The sequence below is a fragment of the Apostichopus japonicus genome, chromosome 21 (genome assembly GCF_037975245.1).
Source record: "Apostichopus japonicus isolate 1M-3 chromosome 21, ASM3797524v1, whole genome shotgun sequence".
NCBI classification, from domain to species: Eukaryota; Metazoa; Echinodermata; class Holothuroidea; order Aspidochirotida; family Stichopodidae; genus Apostichopus; species Apostichopus japonicus.
Genome location: NC_092581.1, coordinates 17,104,461 through 17,125,263, shown reverse-complemented (window position 1 = coordinate 17,125,263; position 20,803 = coordinate 17,104,461). Strand labels below are relative to the sequence as shown.

The 20,803-nt window shown below is 37.6% G+C and overlaps 1 protein-coding gene across 1 annotated transcript; it reads left to right on the top strand.

The window, feature by feature from the left end:
- The first annotated feature begins 729 nt into the window (after positions 1–729).
- LOC139962724 (17S U2 SnRNP complex component HTATSF1-like) lies at positions 730–19,800 on the top strand. The gene is made up of 10 exons (XM_071962969.1): positions 730–874; positions 2,927–3,083; positions 3,708–3,861; positions 4,435–4,637; positions 6,813–6,973; positions 7,941–8,037; positions 12,813–12,902; positions 14,951–15,030; positions 15,968–16,361; positions 19,105–19,800. Exons 2-9 carry the CDS (start codon positions 2,940–2,942, stop codon positions 16,326–16,328), a joined length of 1,290 nt encoding a protein of 429 aa, XP_071819070.1. The 5' UTR covers positions 730–874; positions 2,927–2,939; the 3' UTR covers positions 16,329–16,361; positions 19,105–19,800.
- Positions 19,801–20,803: the final 1,003 nt, after the last annotated feature.

Sequence of the window (20,803 nt, the reverse complement as noted above, 5' to 3'; positions counted from 1 at the left end):
TTTAAAGTCTAAAATAGAAATATGTTGGGCTACCAAAGATTTAATCTTCTTCCGACTTGAGACAATGTCCTGACAATGCGCATCCACTACCACACTACGATACAACATGCGAAATCCAACTAAATCCTTTCCAAAATATGAAAGGTATCGCTAAATCAACTGTTCAACTAAACCGAAATATTTAATTGAAAATCAATATCAGAGTTATGAATATTACGACAGAGCTGTGAAATCAATACCGAATGAACAGATGTGAAATAAACTGTTCACAATTAATATGGTGCGATTCGAAAGCAAAAGAAACAACCGATCTCTCACAACCAAAATTAATTCAGTGCAAGGAAAAACAATAAATTTGCAAAAAAAAAAAAAAAAAAATGTGGTTCAACGAAGAGAGGTTAATTATTCGAGCTAAAGTATCAACATTTATTGGCATATTCGTAGACAAAATATAAAGTACAAATTTGGACATGTTATGAAAAAACGTCACATTGCTAGATAACTTGTATAAATATTGAAATAAAGCATGAAATGAGGTGAATTGTCCAGTAAAACCGTCGGAAGTTAGAAACAAAATGTTACAATTTTGAAATTATAAACTTCAAAATTTCGAAGTAAATCGAAAAAAAAAACTAATACATATTTTGAAAATGCTGAGTCTAAAAGTAGAAATGTTGAGATAAACGAGAAAAATTCGCTCAAATGTCATGATGTTCCTGACCAACTGCAAAATATTTTCCGACAATTTTCGCCTTGCGCGGTTCTAAGTCCATCAAGCTTTGGAACCAGAATGGGAGTGCTTTTACATGAGTACTCCTTTTCGATCGTCCTTGTGAGGGAAAATCGCTGCAACATTTATTTTTGGATTGTGCAGGTAATACTCATTGAAGATAAAAGACACTTTCCTTAACTGTAAATTCATAAAAATTCTGTCTATTTCTATCTTGGCTATGACGAGTGTTGTCACTTAGTTAGACATATGTAACCTGAATCCATACGCTCACATTAGGTTGCACCTCATATATGAAAGATCATTTTAACCGTTTTCGCGAGAGTTATACATAGCGTACGCCTGTGTATAACAGTACTTAAAACTTTGGTTAAATATAATCTAGCGCAACTTGTATCGTACGTTTCAGTACTCCGTAATTGGCGGTTATAATTGGTAGACTTAATTATTTTGTGTGCTAAATAAGGTGGGCATAACCTCAAAGTGTGCAATGTTGCTCAGATTTGGTCCTGTCACCATTGTATTTGGATTTATAGCTATGCTAGCCTTAGTATTAAAGCTAGTAGTAGTAGTAGCATGGACACTTCGAAGTTCGGACACCTAAGCCTTAAATCACCCCAAAACTATATCTTCTGGTCTAAATCACCTGAAAATATACTTGATATGGTGGGAGAATTGTGTTATATTACGATACACGGCCAAACTTTCTTTCCTGCAAACTGTTTTCACGTTGTATTTCAAGAAGATTCTTCGTGATTGTGGAACTGGTATTTCTTTGCTAGAGTATTGCGAAGTTCGGACACCCAACCCACAGTGTGGCGCTGGTGATAAAATTGGTGGCGCAGTTGCTCTTTCAGTAATTATAACAGACTTCATAGATCTCCGTCATTTTATTGATAAATATGTAAGTACTTACTTACACACGGGTCATTTTGGAGAGAAAATAACTGTAGCATTGTAGTTTTTTGTTAATCTGGCTGTTGCTATAGGTTGTCATGGTGAAATCGTGTATTTCTTAGGGTGTCCGAACTTCGCAGTGTTCCGAACTTCGCAATACTGACTAAAGTACTGTATATGGAAGGGTATGAAGATTTAATCACCTTAGTAAGGCTTGGACTTTTGGCATTAGACAAGTTGTAAAATATTAACTCTCGTGATCATGAAGCATGGACCCTCTTGTTGAAATACCGCACAGGAATATTCATATCAACAACTCAACCATTATTAGTATTTAGGCCTAGGATTATAAAATAATATTACACTTAAGTACTGTAGGCCTATAGGCTGCTAGCCTGGTTTTGCAAGTGGGTTGATTAAGCCTAGATCTACAGTAAGTCACATTCACTTTTGATCAGAAGTGTGAAAAGTTCTTTCCTAAAGAGGGTAGCAAAGGAAGCTTCCAAAATATTGCAGATGGTTAATGTCATTTCCACACATGTATACTCCAGGTACTTTGTAAAATCTTGTGATTGCCTGTGCTCTTATCTGTGAACCCAGAAATGTTTGTGTTTGTGATGTTTAAATAAATAAACATATTCAATTATTTTGATACAGACCTTTCTTGCAAGTTCTTTAATGCAGGATTCTGTGCATGGATTGAAGATTTGTTTCTGTTTCTGTTGAATACTCGTTAAAAACCCCTCTCGGGTATGACAACGAGGATATTGGTGCGCAGGGCAGCAGTGCTAGTAACAATTCGTGGGCAATCTAGTTTTAAACACCTCAAGACTAGGGCTTCCCATAACGGCCAAGGATTGCGAATCGCAGTCTTTTCTGGATAGAAACTATACTTAAAAGCACAATGATTATGTGGAATTTGAATATTGTGGCCATGTGTCCCTGGTTTCAAGAATGGATTAGTCTCATTTGGGACTGCAACTAGGCCATTAATTATTTGATAAAAAGCATGAATCTGGCCCTTTTCCTTCTTTATATGAGGGGTTTCCATTTCAAAGTCTTCAAGATATCAGTAATGCTATATCTCAGTGTAGCATATTTAATGACAGAATTGCTCAATATTGGTACCAAATACAATGAAGTGTTCTATGTTTGGACAAATTCATTAATTTAAACCGTATTATATTTAATTCATTTCTGTAATAGGTCACAATGTTTAATTAACAGGTTGCTAGCTGGACAAAACTATATCCTAAAAGGGAGCATATATATTCTTTCTTTTTCCTTTTCTCTCTTTAGTTCAAAGCATAAAATGTCATCCGATGAAGAGTTTGATCGTCAGTTAGAGTTGGAAGCAGTGGAGAAGCAGCAAGCAGATGATGCTTATACACACACAGATCCAAATGATGGCTCTGTGTATGAATGGGACGCACAAAGAAAAGCTTGGTTTCCTAAGGTATAGTTTGCATGACAACAAGCCTATTGTCAATAGTTTAAATGACAGATTTTATAATGATCGTCAAAGACAAGTCAGGGAATAATTTACTGTATCATTCAAATTTTGTGTAGCAGTATTGAAAGCTCTGCATTTTATCTCTGATAAAATACTATATTTAATCTATAAAGCGCAGTGAGCAGTGACTTTTGTCTACTGATTTGGCACTATATAAGTCTCATTTATTATTATTATTATTATTATATTGTTCCTGTGTACAAAATTGTTATCTTCATCTTTGCACTTGAATTGCAATTTGACAATCTTGCATAGCATGTAGCGATGCCATATTGGAAAAGTTTTACCTGCAAGTAAACTTTCTCTTCAGACATTCAAGGTTTCCTTCAAAGTTGTCCTATGGATGATGAGTACTTAGCTTGCAATCATTAACACTGGACAAACTTGACATATATAATGGCTAAATGTAACCAGTGTTGCATATACTCACTGCAGTGCAGTTTTGTACATTCATGGACTTGATCTGGAGAGAAACTGAATGTTAGTTGTTGTCATGAAAAGATTGTACAATGACCTTCATCCCTGTCATCAATAGATTGTACATTGGCCATAATCTCTGTTTCGCAGGTGGACGATGACTTTCTCGCAGCGTATCAGGCCAGTTACGGTATAGATACGTCAACAGGAAAGGATGATGCTGCCCTCAGTGAGGGCACCAGTAGTGCAACACAAGAGGAGCAAGAAACGAAACAGAAAGGTCCGAAACGGAAAGGAGATGAAGGTTAGTTTTTACTCAAGTTGTTCATTTTAAGGTCCAAGAAGTTACAGCAATCTTCTCATTGATGAAGCAAAACTCTGTATTTATTGAGGATGTTGGATTCATGATCAAGTTATGGTACCTCTTGTCTTGTTGTTACCCTGCTCCAATCTATGCTTAACTTAACTTCCACTTTAACTAAAGTCTTCTTCCAATTTGGTAGTAAACTTGGAATCTGGATCCATTTTAGGTGTCAGTTTGATTCCTTTTTAATCTCCAGTTATGAAACAAAACTGGTTGGTACATGAATGCAAAAATATATAACAGCTTTTTTGCAGGAAACCCTAGTATCTTTATAATCACCAAGATGTGGAAAACTTTATGCACTTATTCATTTATTTACAAATCTTAGATAGGTGTCAGTTGTTGCAATAACTCAAAAAGTTTCTGATCTTTCCTGGTTTCATCAGCCTCTTTCAAAATAATATACATTGCTTGCTTCCATCACACCACTCCCTCCCTCCCCCCTTCCCATCTACCAGTCATTTTGTCACCGCATATAACTGGTCGTCATTGTTTCATTTTTTCTATTTTTAGGATGGTTTGAAATCGAAGGTGAGAAAAACACTAATGTGTATGTGTCTGGTTTACCAGATGACACAACTCTGGATGAGTTTAAGGAATTAATGAACAAGTGCGGGATCATCACAGAGGAGGAGGACACGGGCAAACCAAGATTAAAACTATACACAGACAGCGAGGGTAATCTGAAAGGAGACGGCCTCTGCACGTATCTGAAGGTAATTATTGTATGACTTGATATGGGTAATTAATGACTTGATGTGGGTAATTAATGACTTGATGTGGGTAATTAATGACTTGATGTGGGTAATTTTAATTGAGTTATTTAAAGTGTGTGAAGACTTGCGCAAAAAAACATCTAATGCCGGTAATCTGACTAAGTTTCGAATGAGGTGTAACAAAAGTGTTAGACACCACCATCGATCCCAGAAAATACACACACAACTTGCTACCATCGGTAATTAGACGCTAGTGTACAGTCAGTACATACAGCTGCGGTCAATACTTACAGCACAGTGTGCAACAATACAGCGATGGACATCTCAGGTCCAGCTAAAGATAACAAGGTATCACCTTTCATTACTGTCTGCATTTTGTAGCGACACAAACATAACTTCACTTTCAAGCAACAGAAAGTTAACCTTTTCAGATTGCGGCACACGGTTTGGTGCAAGTCTTCAATGCCTTTAAACTTATTGGCTATGTTTCCAACTTTACGTAGAGCTTTCAAAGAGTATAGAATGTCAAACTCTGTATCAGTTGTGGACTTGTCCAGGTTACAAAATTGCATCTTAAGATATTTATATATTTCTTCCACGTGCTTGTAACATATTGAACATGAAGATGAATAACTCATAGCAAGAGTATCTAACACACTTGTATAGGAAATCATCAATATTTGCTAGGCTTTGAAAATGGTTTTATTCCAGATTAATTTCTCAATTAAAGTCTCAGTATGTGTTTGCCAAACTCAAACTTCGACCTTTCTAGCTTACTGCACTAAAAGTTCAGTGAAAAGTGACACCGTTCTATGCAGTTTTTATATTAATATTCCTTACTTTTATTGAGTTATCTGTCGTTTAAAATTTTGAGCTGAATAAAAGTCACCAGATTTATTAACGAGTCCATAGATTCTACAAACTTTGGTCAAAATTTGCAAGCCCGCCCCAAAACTCTCTTTTTTGTTTACGACCGTTAGGCCTAGGCTTACTTTTACTTTTGTGGCTAGCCTGTGTTAGGTCCCTGCTCTTGTATATTTATCTCGGTCTAACCGATGTAGCTTGCAAAACTGTGTCATTTCCTTCCATTGCAATGAATAAACAGGTGTTTCTAGACAATTCCTCCCTGGAAATGTAAAGAGTGGATGATACAAGTATAGGACTGCGTGTTAAAATCTTGATCGGGCCGCATGTAGACTATTTTGTTTTCATTTGTGTAATGAACATGTTGACATGGGCTGTGGCAGTGATTTAACGGTAAATCGTTCGCCCCATAAGGGCAACAGAAAATAAATTTCTTTCTTTCGATTGCGACAGCTTTTCTCCATTAAACCCACCTGGTCAGAGTGCATTTAGAATAAGAAACATTGAATCTGCTTCGGAAGTTTTCATCAGCAAACACGTATTGAGACTTTAATATAGTCACTGTTCAGCCATCACTGTAGACAAAAGAAGAGGGCAGTATTCAAGTAATCACAAATGTAGCTTTGATTTGAATATTTTCAAGGTTAAATACACACCATGCTCTTTTATAACTGCTAAATAGAAATGGTTGGAAAATAAAATCATCTTGTGACAAAACAACTTAATATTTATTTAAATTGTTGCAACAATGCATCCCTCCATAAAGTTTGCTTTTCTGCCAGTCAGTCTCCTTAAAGGCATTGAAGACTTGCCCCAAACCGTGTGCGGCCATCTGAAAAAGTTAACTTTCTGGTGCTTGCAAGTGAGGTTTTGTTCGTGTCGCTACAAAATGCAGACAGTAATGAAACGTGATACCTTGTTATCTTTATGATGTCCATCGCTGTATCATTTATACACTGTGCTGTGGGTATTGACCGCAGCTGTATGTACTGACTGTACACCAGTGTCTAATTACAGACGGTAGCAAGCTGTGTGTGTTTTTTCTGGGATTGATAGTGTTGTCTAACACTTCTGTTACACCTCATTCGAAACTAGGTCAGATTACCGGCATTAGACGTTTCTTTTTGCGCGAGTCTTCACACCCTTTAATGCTGGCTCACAACTGTGTGAATCTTCTCTGTTCTTGAAACTCTCTTACTCTCTAAGTTTAAAGTGTAATTTACAAGCTCAGAAAGGAAGTACTTAATCGGTTTGAACTTGAGCGCTTGAATGGTTAAAAGCACGAGACCAGCTTTGCCTTTTTCTTCATAGCGAGAATCTGTTGACCTTGCAATGCAGCTACTCGATGATTATGACTTTAGAGGAAGCAGAATTCATGTAGAACAGGCACAATTTGCCATCAAAGGCCAGTATAACCCATCACTGAAAAAGAAGAAAAAGAAAACCAAAAAGAAGAAAAATCCACAAGAGAGGTGAGAACACTCTTATTCACTAATGTCTCAGTTGTTTAATGTTTGCAGGGTATAAGAGGACTCAGAAAGCATTGGTCCCTTTGTTATAAGGTACCACTTGTAAACAAGGCTTACCATTTCTTTGGTTGCAAGATCGAACACTGTATCTCTCCCTCTCATTTCAATTTTATTTTGATTTTAAAGAGGGCTACATAATCTCTCCCCAAGACTTGTGGATCTAATATGCAGCCATCAATCACATCTGTGTGCTGAAATTTTATTTATTCTCATTTTTATCCAGGGTTTGCTTATTCAGCAAAAACTGGTTTCCAATAAGGCCCTGCTTTTAACATTAATATGTCAAATTGATTATGTCATGCTTTTGAAATGTCCACTTGTAATATTTAATGACGCATACAGCATTTGTACATTTTTTAATTTGCGTATTGCAACTAACAACAGAGATATTCGTGGAGGTCACAAAGACCTTTAAAAAATTGGAACACTTCAGTTTGCAGTCGGTACAATATATTTTGGTTGCAAAAAACAGGACAATGGAGATTCATTGGGTATGTACTGTACCCTACCCTTAAATTGCAGGATGTCGAATGGGGTATAACAGTTGACAGAGAAGACATTGGTGTTGTTAAATGTATAGGTAACTTTAATTAAGGGTATGGTTTTCATATGGACAGAATATAGCTAACAAGATCATTTGAGGGCAGCAAACCTTTAACTACAACACAGTCAAGAAGAACCCTGTCTGTCGAGAGAAAAATGTAGTTTGAACGAAGTAGTCTGTACCGTGTGCATGTATGTATTTTCTTGCATTATAAAATGGTGTCAAAATGGTGTCAAGTTTGCACTAAGGTGATTTTTCAAAGCCAGAATTACTTGAAGTCTGCAATGTGTTTCCTATCATGGATACTAATGAAACTACATTGTCATTTATCATGTTCTGGTGTTAACATTTGTTTCTTTTCAACAGATTGTTAACCTGGAGACCAGACAAGAAATTCCATCAAAGGAAAAGAAACGAGCAAGTCGTTATCATCAAACATATGTTTGATCCATCGGAATTTGCTGTGAGTCCAAAAAAATGTAATAATACCTTTGTCTCAGAATATTAATAAAACATCGTGAAAGGATAACAGTATTACTCTTGAGTCAGCATGGTGTGATGTTTGGATGTTGCGGTGTTGGGATGGTGTGGTGTTGGTGTTGGTGTTAAGATTTTGCAGTGATATTGTAATGTTAGGCGTTATAGTGGTGCAGTCTCTGTTCTTTGGAGGGATCGTCAGATTGATTAATGCATTAGGATACAAATAGATTTCAGCTTTTGAAATGTATGCTTTGGGTTGGTATTACTCGAAGCTGATTCAAGTCTTCATCTGTGGAGGTCAGCGAATAATTCATCCAGTATTGCTTTGTAAAATGATATGCAAAGTGCTATGCAAAATGGTCAAGTTGCTATACAAAACGGTCAAGTCCAAATATGAGTAGCAGTTTTTTAATCAGAACCATAGTATCTCATTAGAAATGAAGTTTGGGTTCAAGAAACTGCTATGCAAAATTTAAAGCACTAAATTATTCACGTAGGTATCACTCACTGCCTACACTGTAGGTGTTCTAGTGGTGCACTATAATCATAGCTTTAACACTGGATAAAATAATTCAACTTACTTATTGATATTATTCTCACATTAAGTATGAACTACTGTCCCACCATGCTCAGTCAGTTATGCTTGAGAATAATGACTCAATTTTATCTTCCAAATTAAGTCACTTGTTATAATGTTGAAGTTCTATTGCCATTTGAGTTTATTTCTTCGTTACAATTATTTAGTCTCTTTTGTTACACTAATACACTGTTGAAAGATTTTGCAAGGTTTATTCAGTTTGATAATTTATAACATTCAAAGAAAATATTGTGATTCTCGCAAGGTGTGATATATTTAAATAATGAGCACAAGATAGTCTGAGTAATATGTTGTCACCTTCAAAATCACATTCATGTAATTTTTGTCAGGTTTTATAAAATTCTTCCAGAACCTAATGATATGACGAGTGTCCGTGTTTGGTAAAATTTGAATCATTCACATCATAAACTTATCTCGAAATCTTATATTCACGTTCATAGTTATTTGATTTTATACTTCTTACCACCCGATAAATTAACAAATTTATTCCTGAAATTCCTCGAAATCACCCAGTTGTTGTTATAATTGAAATCTACCGTTAGTCATGGTGATGTATCAAGCATCTACTTACTGTGTTTCATCCTGGGCATGCATTTTTTTTCACAACAGGCACTAGCTAAGCATACTTGTTAGTTTTAGCATTTCCAGTCTAAGTGATTTAATGTGCAGTACAGTGAAGCATGTTTACAGTACCATCTTAAATGTTTGCTGCTAGTGGTGATTTTTGGTTATGCAATCTGTTCGTAACCATGGAAACTGTTTATCTATCCCTGCTTACCCCGCTTGCCTGCAATCACCACTTTGTAGCTTCAATCAACAAGGGTGGTTCATGGTACCCTTGTACTTGAAAGCATGTTTGGTTTCGATGATTATCGCAACCTTTGCATTCATGATGGCGTATGTGTGTATATGTGTATGTGCATTTGTGACGCCCAGCTTGTAAACACGATATCTGAAGAATGGAAGGTCAGACCAATTTCATATTTGGTGTGTAGAAGTACCACATTGAGTACAAGAAGCTTATTGATTTTGGTGGAGGTCAAAGGTCATTTGAGGTCAACAAATGCAAAACATTTACTTCACTCCCCTCTCACCTGTCTCTCTTCACTAACACACCTTCCTAAACATAATATCGCAAGGGAAGCTTGGACAGATCGCATATTTGGTATGTAATTGTTCCACATTGAGTACAAGAAGCCTAATGTTGTTGGCGGAGGTCAATGGTCGTTTGAATTCACCAGGGGGGTCAAATTGTGAAAACAATGTTTTAAACAATATTTAGGACAGATGTCATATTTAGTATGTTGATGTATCACAATTGTTTGTCACATCACACTGCTTTTACTGTATTACTAAGATCAAGTTTACATTGTACACCTTCACTATACATTATGTCAGATTCATGATGAAAACTGCTCATGTTACATTATCGAAACCACAATGCATTTTTGCATTCTGGTTCTTCATGTGAGGCTTACATTATACAACTGTACCTTGACTAATTATTTGGAATAGAGAGCCATGCCAGGAACAAAAAAAAAAAAATGGAAGCAACTAGGGATCAAAAGACTAATTATTGAGTTGAAATTTTAATTAATTAAAGGACTTTAACAATTCATTTATCAAAGCTCTGGATAGACCAAACTGCAGGAAATGTAGTAACCTTGAAATGTAAGAATAAACACATGTGTAGAAAGAAGGTACATTATATGATTCTTTAAGAGAGCAATGGTGATTCTGGAACCATGAAATGAATTTACCATCTGGCAATATTGCTATATAAAATCATAACATTGATTGTGTAAAGTTTTATTGTCTAGTTTGCCTTAAGAGGAAAACAAATATGAGAGATACATAGAAATTTTGATTGTTAACATTTGTGAACTTTCATAGCAACTATTGGAGTTTCTGGCCACAATTTTCATATTTATTTCTAATAAAAAGCTTTTATTTATTTCTGTATATTATAAATTTTGAGTTGGTAACTAGTTGTCCTTACCTCTTATCAAATAAACCAATTTTCAGCTCATCTGCTAAGGAATCTTGATAAGTAAGTGCAAGGATACATTAGGCATACTTGGAATGCCTGTTAGGAAAACAACTCCTATCCTATCTAATCTAGTCTCATACCAACAGATCTCTTCGTCTGTCAGTAACCGGATTTATTTGTGGATTTAACCGGTAAAAATGTGACTGACAGATATGCCGGCTGTTGTCTTTTCTGTGACTGAGATATTTCAACATCAATAGAGTTCGAATAATGAGCTGGCACCGATATGCTGCAGACATTCCCTATTAGAGATGCAGGCATCATGACTGAGTATGACCAGTTGCCATGGTGACATGTTTTATCATTGCTGATCAAATTTGTTTGCCTCCAAGTCCCCTCTGCAAGGAAGGGGGTGTTGATGGGTTAGATAAGTACTGACTGAGTGTCATGTTTGGACTATTACCTAGCTAGGGATTATTTTATGTAGGTGTGGGTGCAAAGAGCTGTTACAATAACTGACCATCCTTGATTTGTCATTGAAGGTTCATTATTTTTTAAATTACCACACTATGTGGAAACAGTGGTGAGGATTCATTATGCTCAATTAAAAAGAGCAGCTTTAAGTGCTTACAGAGAATATGGGCAAATGGACGTATTAACACTTTATAGGTCTACAAAAGCAAGCAAAGGAGGAAACTATTTGTTTACTATGAAAATAACACAGGGGTGCCTCTGGGGACAGTACATTGCACTGTATTAACCATACAAAAACACATCCACATTGTATTGTTAACTTCATCTTACTTAATGGAAATTATTCTTATCATATTCATTTCACTTTATCTTCCCCATTATTGGGGAAGGGTGAGAGAGGTGACAAAGGAGAAACATATCGTTAGCCCTCACCCCTCTCCCGACTCTTTCTTACTGCTGCTTCCGGGGTGAAGGACACAATTGCTCCTGTTTTAGCTTTATAATAAACTGAAGTGATTTATGTTGGTAACCATGGTAACGTCAATAAGTTAAATTAACACAAGAGTAACTGCAAACATATTGGAGCAGTTAGTGGATTAATTTTCTCGCCATGAGCTCATGTCATCTGCAAGACACTGCGAGGAGGATTCTTGGTCTGTTTATGTCATGCAGTCATCACATGATGACAATTGCTTTGAAGATCATGGTGTAATGACAGCTAACTTCAAGAATTCTTCCGAATAACATAGTTATGTCCTTGTTAAGTATTAGAGAGGAATTTCTGTTACGTGGATGGCACGGTTTGAAGCGTATGTCGCAAATCCCAGTCCTTTCAGGAAGAATTAGGAAGGGATCATTTAATCCTCTTGAAAACAAACTATGGCCGGTCTTTCAGAGAGACAGACTCGTCGGGTTTACGAATCATGTTCTCCGTCGATTGAAGAGCTGAAAGTACGAACCACCCGAAGAATATAGAGCGATACTCTCAGGAAAATAAATAGATTTGGATGAAAACCATAAAAATATGTTTCCTTGGACGTAATATTTTGAGTTTGAGAAACTGTATCGATATAAAACCCAATGAAAAATAAACATTAAAAGGTTAACCTTTTTTTGCCTTTTATTTGGTGCAGTATTTATAGACAGTTGGTGATTAGAGGTGATATATTTTCCTTCCTTTCCGTATAACATCTTGAATGGTAAAGTTTCCACTGCACAGAACTTGTCTGAGTGTCCTAATCTTTAATCTTAACTCGTTTAGCTTCTTGTTACTTTTATTACTTTCTGCAGCATTATTTCACCAATATGTAACAAGAATTGTAAAGAATGTAAGAACTGTTTACAGACTGCTTTTACAAACAGATTTGATAGATTAATATTTAAACTTATAAAGTGAGATGGAGTGATGTTTCAATCCTAGCAGAATGAATATCTTTAGACCACAACAAAAATATTATACAAATACATAGACAGATGTATGGATAACATTGGATATAGGAATAGAAGTTAATTGTCATTTTCTTTTAATTGATTTATTCACTTAGTCTGTTTGTTTGGTCTATGAACCTTCTTCTTAAGAAGATCCTGTTATGGTTCTTTGTAACTTGTTTCACCTCGTTTGTGTTATCATTAATATTATTTAAATTGTATGATTATTTTTTTATTATTTGTGCATTTCCTATTTCTCTCTTCTTAGGAAGATGCTATGCTTATCAATGACATCAGGGATGACCTCAAAGCTGAATGTTCAAAGTTTGGTGAAGTCAACAAAGTTCTAATATTTGATGTAAGCTTCAAGCCAGGAATTAATGAATTACTTAATTGATGATAACGTAATTGACGATAACACCGTAGAGAAGTGTAAATGTCAAGAGTACATTGAAAGAGAAATGTGCTAGAATCATCCTGAAGGTGTGACCTCATGAATATGTATGATCATGTTGAGTGTTATTATGTTTGTGTGAAATGAGCTGATATATACAGAGTAATATGAAAAGTAGGTACTGATCAAAAATAAATATGCAAAATATCATATTGCATGGGATAGACTGAGGGGTTTGAGTTGATTAGCTCATATTTATTTCTGATTACATGAAGTTGATTGATTGATTTATCAGTGATCTTATCAATATGATAAGGTGATGTTGAGCTGTAGGCATTTATTTTCATAATAGATTATATATTTTCCTTATGTTAATGGTGGCATCTTTGTCAGGCGCGGCGGAACGGAAAAATTATTGGGGGGGCTAATGTGTGGAGACTATCTAAGCGGAGCGCCACCATCGGTTGGCGCGGAGCGTACAATAAAATTTTGGGTTTTTTCAAACCCCCAGATGGCCGGAAACGGCACTTCCCGAGTGTTTTATGCTGCGAATACCTAGCCCTAAAATATGGCTCTCAAGCCTGCAATTTCTCAGATTGCACGTAAAAGTCTGTAAAAACATTGTAATTTGTATATTCGATGGTGATTTAAGAGAGTAGCTATTACTCGTAGTGTACTCGCAAAGACGTTTTTGAGTGTAGTAAGGGCAGTGGCGGAGCTAGGGGTATTGGTCGGGGGGGGGCAAGAATGGTCTGTAGTGGCGCTTTCGACACTATCTAAGCGGAGCGCCACAACAGGTTGGCGCGGAGCGTACAGAATTTTTTTGAGTAAAGTTACTCCCTAGATTGCAGGAAATGACCCTTTCCGGGCCTTGCTAATTTGCAGATAAACGGAGAATAAATAGGTGTCGTCGCCATTTTGTCGGAAAATTATACACCAACAGAATATGACAAATGTCAATAGGTATATGAGAGCGCAATAAAATAGTCAATAATCGCGAATAAGTTAAAAGTAGTGAAAAGCTGAAAAGGGCGCCAGCAGTCCATTTGAGTCCATCAGGAGGGGTGGGGGGGTGGATCCGCCCCCTGACTGTATATATGGACGCTCCGCCACTAAGTAAGGGGATGTTGGAGAACTGGCTGAAATGAGGCAAGTCATTGGCCTAGGACGAAGTTGTGTTACGCTTACCGGTACTCACACTCACTGCTTCCACTTTTCACGGGACGTGAAGACGCGGTTGGGGTGACAATGTGGTCTATAGCCAGGGGACGGGCCAGGGACCAGGGTCCCCCAGCAATTACTAAAATTATTACACCTATATAGTATACGTGTGCATCGGACAGATCGACAAGTATGCATTGAAAAATGGGCAGATGCACGTTTCGGAGCCTTGGTAAATATTGGGGGGGCTTATCATGCATTTGCCCCCTCAACTTTTTCATTGGGGGGGCTGAGCCCCCCCAAGCCCCCCCGGTTCCGCCGCCACTGATCTTTGTTCATTTGCAAGAATCATCCTGAAAAAGCCATTCATGAATATGTATTATCCTTATGTTAATGAAGGATTCTTGTTTATTTGCTAGAATCATCCAGTAGATGTGACCTCTTGAATATGTATTATCCTTATGTTAATGAAGGATTCTTGTCTGTTTGCTAGAATCATCCTGAGGTGTGACCTCATGAATATGTATTATCCTTATGTTAATGAAGGATTCTTGTCTGTTTGCTAGAATCATCCTGAGGTGTGACCGTATTATCCTTATGTTAATGAAGGATTCTTGTTTGTTTGCTAGAATCATCCTGAAGGTGTGACCTCATGAATATGTTTCATCCTTATGTTAATGAAGGATTCTTGTTTGTGTGCTAGAATCATCCTGAAGGTGTGACCTCATGAATATGTTTCATCCTTATGTTAATGAAGGATTCTTGTTTGTTTGCTAGAATCATCCTGAAGGTGTGACCTCATGAATATGTATTATCCTTATGTTAATGAAAGATTCTTGTTTGTTTGCTAGAATCATCCTGAAGGAGTCACCTCTGTGAGGTTTAAAGACGCAGATGATGCTGACAAATGTGTAGCGGCCATGAATGGAAGGTATTGAGCAGAATTATAATTTAATAGCTATAGGACTTAGAATCAGACAACTCTGTTACCCGTTGCCACAATCCTAGTGAAATCTGTTCAGAGAATTGGTTCATCTAGAACTGATGTTTTAACTGGGTTATTCTGTTCAAACGCTATGATCAAGTTGAGGTGTGACAGTCACATTATGTGTCCTGCCGGCCTCACGTTTGTCACATGACCTAAACATGACTGGCCTAGCGATGTACACAAGTAGTATTTATACAACAAACCTACGTAATGACATGGGGGGGGGGGTTGGGTTACAAAATTTCAGGCTGTCCAGCGAGCCTAATTTTTTCTTCAAAACATTCCCTTTTTTCATCCTGTTTTGCTTTTGCTTTGTTCTGCATGGTTTCAACAGATAGTCCATGACTGTGGAAGTGTGCATATCAACTTGTGTGAATATGAACATCAATACTATCAGGAAAGTTTGTAGCAATTGAGCTGCATGACATAAAAATATAAGTATATTTTCACAGTTTAGATTTCATATTATGTTTAAGCAGAATAGGCATGGAAAATGGTATCTCTTGTCTACATCAGTCCTACTTTTTCATTCCTACATTTTGTAGTAAGGGATTGATGGACAGCCTCAGAACTGGTGTTAAATTAAAGCTTCATTTTTAAGGACATGAGGACTGTATTGTAAACTGGCTGTCTTTTTTGTATCTGTGAGTGAGAGTCATAATAATAAATACTCTTTGCCGTCAAGATATCTTACTTAAAGCTCAAAATTCATCAGAAGAAAAACATAACACTACAGAGAAAACAATTGTAAATATTTGAAATCTTAAAATCAATCAATCAGTAAACCCAATCGAAAAATATTGTTATTATCATTATTTGTTCATATTCTAAAATTTGTGAGACTTTCTCGATCAGAGATAATATTTTTGATCATTTTTAGATGGTTTGCCAAACGCCAGCTGACCGCAGAGCTTTGGGACGGTAAGACTGATTACAAGATCGAGGAAACGGACAGAGAAAGAGAGGCGAGGTTAGCCCAGTGGGAGAAATTCCTAACGGATGAAGATAAGAAGGATGGCAAAGGTGGAGGAGAGGCGGGAGCCGGAACAGAAACTGGAACGAATGAGGATAAAAAACCGGAAGAGGCAGGAGTCAATGAGGATAAGAAACGGGAAGAGGCAGGAGTCAATGAGGATGTAAAACCGGAAGAGGCAGGAGTCAATGAGGATAAAAAACCAGAAGAGGCGGGAGTCAATAGAGAACAGATGGAAGATGAGACGATAAAGACCATGGAGCGGTAACTACTACGTGATGGAGAGGAATGACGTATTCAGGTATAAAAGAATCTTGTCTCCAGCCTGTTTATTTACATTTGTAAGCATTTAAATTGTCTCTATGACTAAGGTGTTGTCAAATTAACCATATTTTAATCTGAGTTTATGTCTGAGGAATTAAAGGCATTGAAGACTCGCCCCAAACGGCGTACGGCAATCTGAAAAAGTTAACTTTCTGTTGCTTGCAAGTGACGTTTTGTTTGTGTCCCTACAAAATGCAGACAGTACAGTAATGAAACGTGATACCTTGTTATCTTAAGTAGGACCTGAGATGTCCATCGCTGTATTGTTTGTACACTGTGCTGTGGGTATTGACCGCAGCTGTATGTACTGGCTGTACAACTAGTGTCTAATTTCCGACGGTAGCAAGCTGTGTGTGTATTTTGCTGGGATCGATGGTGGTGTCTAACACTTCTGTAACAACTCATTTTAAACTAGATCAGATTACTGGCATTAGACGTTTTTTTTTGCGCGAGTCTTCACACCCTTTAAGGCTCCCGCAGCGCCGGGCTTTATGACACAGTGCTGAATGCTACTCTGTTCTATTCCTAAATATTTGCCAGCCACAGACTTTGTCAAATAGTACTTTCTCACACCCAAAGAACAGATTGGGAACTCCCAAAGTTTGATTTTGCAGATTTTCCTGCTTAATTTCATATGAGACTAGGTCAAGTTAAAAATGTGCATTGTTATGGGTTGTTGATATTGAAGAGAATGAAAAAAAAAAAAATATTTCAGAGACATGTTGCCTCAGAAACTGATGCAGTACGCCAAAACACGGGACTTCAGACTCTAAGTAAAGTTGCTTGTTTTTATTGCCACAAAAACTTTCAGTAACTTTACTACAACCCTGACTATAAAAATCTTAAAATGTTATGTATAGTTTTCAAAGTAAGTATCACCTCCACACACAAAAGATCAACCTTCCTGAACTCATGAACTGTACTAGTTTTCACCACCGGTAACCTTGACAACAAATAATCTTCGTCTCTGTCAGGGTCATGAAGATGCTTTATCTCTTCTGTATCAAATTCTCCTGCTCAAGAGGAAGCCTGCTGCCACTTATCCCAGCAGGAGACGAAGATAACATCTCGCTGGTTGCTCAACCAGGGAGCTGCCCGACCATCTTAAATGACAAATAATTGTTTCTGAGCTAATCTGTTTATAGCTCCATGATACAACATTCATGAACTCATGGACTTAGTTCAAGTTTAAGCTACAAGCACTCCCCCCCTTTTCCTCCCCTCCCTGCTCTTTGATAAATTGGAAACGATTGAATGCATTTTATTATGAACAGAATAATTATTGAACCCATCAATCAAACTATGAAAGCCAAACATAGCCATGAGCTTAGCATTCTCTATAGTTGAAAGAGAAACCAACCAGACTAATAGACCTGTCTCTATTTGGCTTGGGGCTACTTCTCCCTCAGGGACCCCTGGCGTGGGGAGGTTCAGTGGGCCCTCTGTCTTCGGGACCTACTGGTATATATAGTATCACATGGATACTTGTTTTGATATGATTTTGTTAGTTAAGGTTGGAGGGGTCTGTTGAGAATCTGTCGGTCACTTCACCCCCTCTTATCTTCCCCACTCCCCTCCCATCTCCCCACCCCCCTGCCTCTCTCATCATCTACTGCTGCAGCAGCAGAGTTGAACCCACAAACCAGTTGTTTGCTGTCTCTGGTGTGATTTGCATCTATGCTTCGTGATGTTTACACTAATCTCAGGTATTCAATATTAATTGCTGTGGTCGATAATGATGATGATGATGATATTAGATTTGATTATGCTCAAGGCTACTGGGTGAGCCTAATGGCTTGACAAGGATTGTCATCATATCTATAAAGGCTTTTAGTCATTTCAAGGGTCAAACTGTGAGCTGCTCGTTGCTTACATTTCTAGGATACACAGTGAAGTGTGACTCCAGAATATCAATGCTGTTGAAAGCCTTGAAAACCCAATGTCTTCGTTAATGAATGCCTTTTGTCATGACATTTCTTTCTTAATGGACGCCTTTAGTACTAAATGACTTTGTTGATGAACTTACTCATGAATGCAATTAATTATAATACTTAAATTGTTTAGTGAACAGTGTTGTTTGTAAATGAATGCCTGTTGATTTAACACATTCATTTGTAATTAGTCACATTTAAGGCTTATGCTAGTGCCATCAGTTTTGTCTTGCTGAACAAATCAAATTTTAGAAGACAAGAGCATTCCGTCTGTAGGAGTTGCAAGAGAGCGTGTCGTCAGCTTTTTTCTGTCAATGTTACAAATGCATGCCGTTTGCCTTTCTGTAATTGTAACCAGTTAGAGTCGTGATGTCAGTCTGTCTGTCTCTGTTACAAGATATTTCTGTCAGTCTATCTGTCTGTCCATGTTACAAGTGATATTGTTGTCATTATATTTGTCTGTACTACAAGTGATATTACTGTCCGTTTGTCTGTGTTAATAGGGACATCACTGTCAGTCTGTCTGTCTCTATTACAAGATATTTCTGTCAGTCCATCTGTCTGTCCATGTTAAAAGTGATATTGCTGTCAGTATATCTCTCTGTATTACAAGTGATATTACTGTCGGTCTGTCTGTATGTCTCTGTTACAAGATATTTCTGTCAGTCTATCTGTCTGTCCATGTTACTAGTGATATTTATGTCATTCTATCTGTCTGTCTGTCTGTTTTACAAGCTATTTCTGTCAGTCGCTTCTGATGCTCGTTGTTCTCCTTTCTTATATTTTCAGGACTGTCATGGCAAGATGTTAACATTCCATATCTGAACTGGTTGATCAGCCTTTCCTACAAACTGATTCAGAAGGAATCTAGCATATTTCCTGCCAGTCTGGTCACACAGACAGCAGTAGTGAATAGTACTGTGCTGTGTAGTTAGTGTATTTATACCAGGGAAATAAATCCAGCTACAAATTATGGACACATGGAATGGACAGCAAAGGACACACCAATGGAAGACTGGACACATGGAATGGACAGCACAAACAGCAAAGGACACACATATGGAAGACTGGACACATGGAATGGACATCACTAACAGCAAAGGACACACCAATGGAAGACTGGACACATGGAATGGACATCGCCAACAGCAAAGGACACACCAGTGGAAGACTGGACACATGGAATGGACATCACCAACAGCAAAGGACACACCAATGGAAGACTGGACACATGGCATGGACATCACAAACAGCAAAGGAAACACCTATGGAAGACTGGACACATGGAATGGACATCGCCAACAGCAAAGGACACACCAGTGGAAGACTGGACACATGGAATGGACATCACAAACAGCAAAGGACACACCAGTGGAAGACTGGACACATGTAATGGACATCACAAACACAAAGGACACACCTATGGAAGACTGGACACATGGAATGGACATCACCAACATCAAAGGACACACCAAAGAAAAGAAAGCAACTCTGCCATTATATCAGTCATAATATGTGTTAGAGGCATCAAGGTAGTTGGGGTGGGGGTATTGAGTGGGCTAGAAGGAGGGGGGTTGAGATTGTCTTATAGAGGAAAGAGGGGGGGTGGGGGGTAGGATTGTATGTTCATTCATGTATATACATTTCCATTCATGTATTAATCATAAGTACACAATGTAATATTTTCTGCATGTATGACATTGACTAGGGCAGGTTTGTGGTAGGGTTGGGAGTTAGTATGGGAAGGTGGTGGTATATAAGGGGGGAGGGGGGGGTCGAGGGAAAACGAAGTCTTCAAAGTAGCAAAAGAAGTTAGAAATCTACCTGATAAATTCAGAAATAATATCAATTTTCTTTTATGTTTCTGGTTCAATCACTTGAATCTATTTTATATCTGACTTAGATGAAATATGTTCATTGATTTGTATTATAATGAAATTAATTTTTAAGATTTTGATGAATTTTTTCTAAGTTCTGTACTATTTCCAAGCCTGGTCCACCCATGATACACTCTCATTTTAACACCTTCATCAGTTGCTCTAGTGACTAAATTTGTCAATATATGTTGCTAGAGCATAGATAGAAGTTATCAACCAATATGCCCTACCCACCATATGATTACTGATGGCTTGGACTATCATAATACTCACGAAGTTACCCACCACCTGTGGCGTGCACAAAGGGGCGGATGGGGAATGACCCAAACCTCCATCGCCAGTTTTTCAAAATTATGGAGCGAATTAATACTCTAAATATGTCTCAGCATGTACCATTAGACTTCTAAAATTGGAATATTCTCCCACACCCCATATTCGAAACATTTGGATCCATAAGGGGGCATGCTCATACCTAATTAAGGAATTAGGCCCCTCCCCCTTCTTTGAAATCATATGTACGTCACTGCCCACCACGCTTGTTTAGATGTTAAGCTAGAAGAGGTGAAACTTTAGTATAGTACATAGTACAGCTAACCCATGTGACAGCTCTG

Excerpts from the sequence above, each read along its gene's own strand:
- LOC139962724 (XM_071962969.1), top strand. The coding sequence starts at position 2,940 with ATGTCATCCGATGAAGAGTTTGATCGTCAGTTAGAGTTGGAAGCAGTG. Across the intron at positions 3,084-3,707 it reads GAAAAGCTTGGTTTCCTAAG|GTGGACGATGACTTTCTCGC; the intron begins GTATAGTTTGCA and ends TCTGTTTCGCAG. Across the intron at positions 8,038-12,812 it reads TTGATCCATCGGAATTTGCT|GAAGATGCTATGCTTATCAA; the intron begins GTGAGTCCAAAA and ends CTCTCTTCTTAG.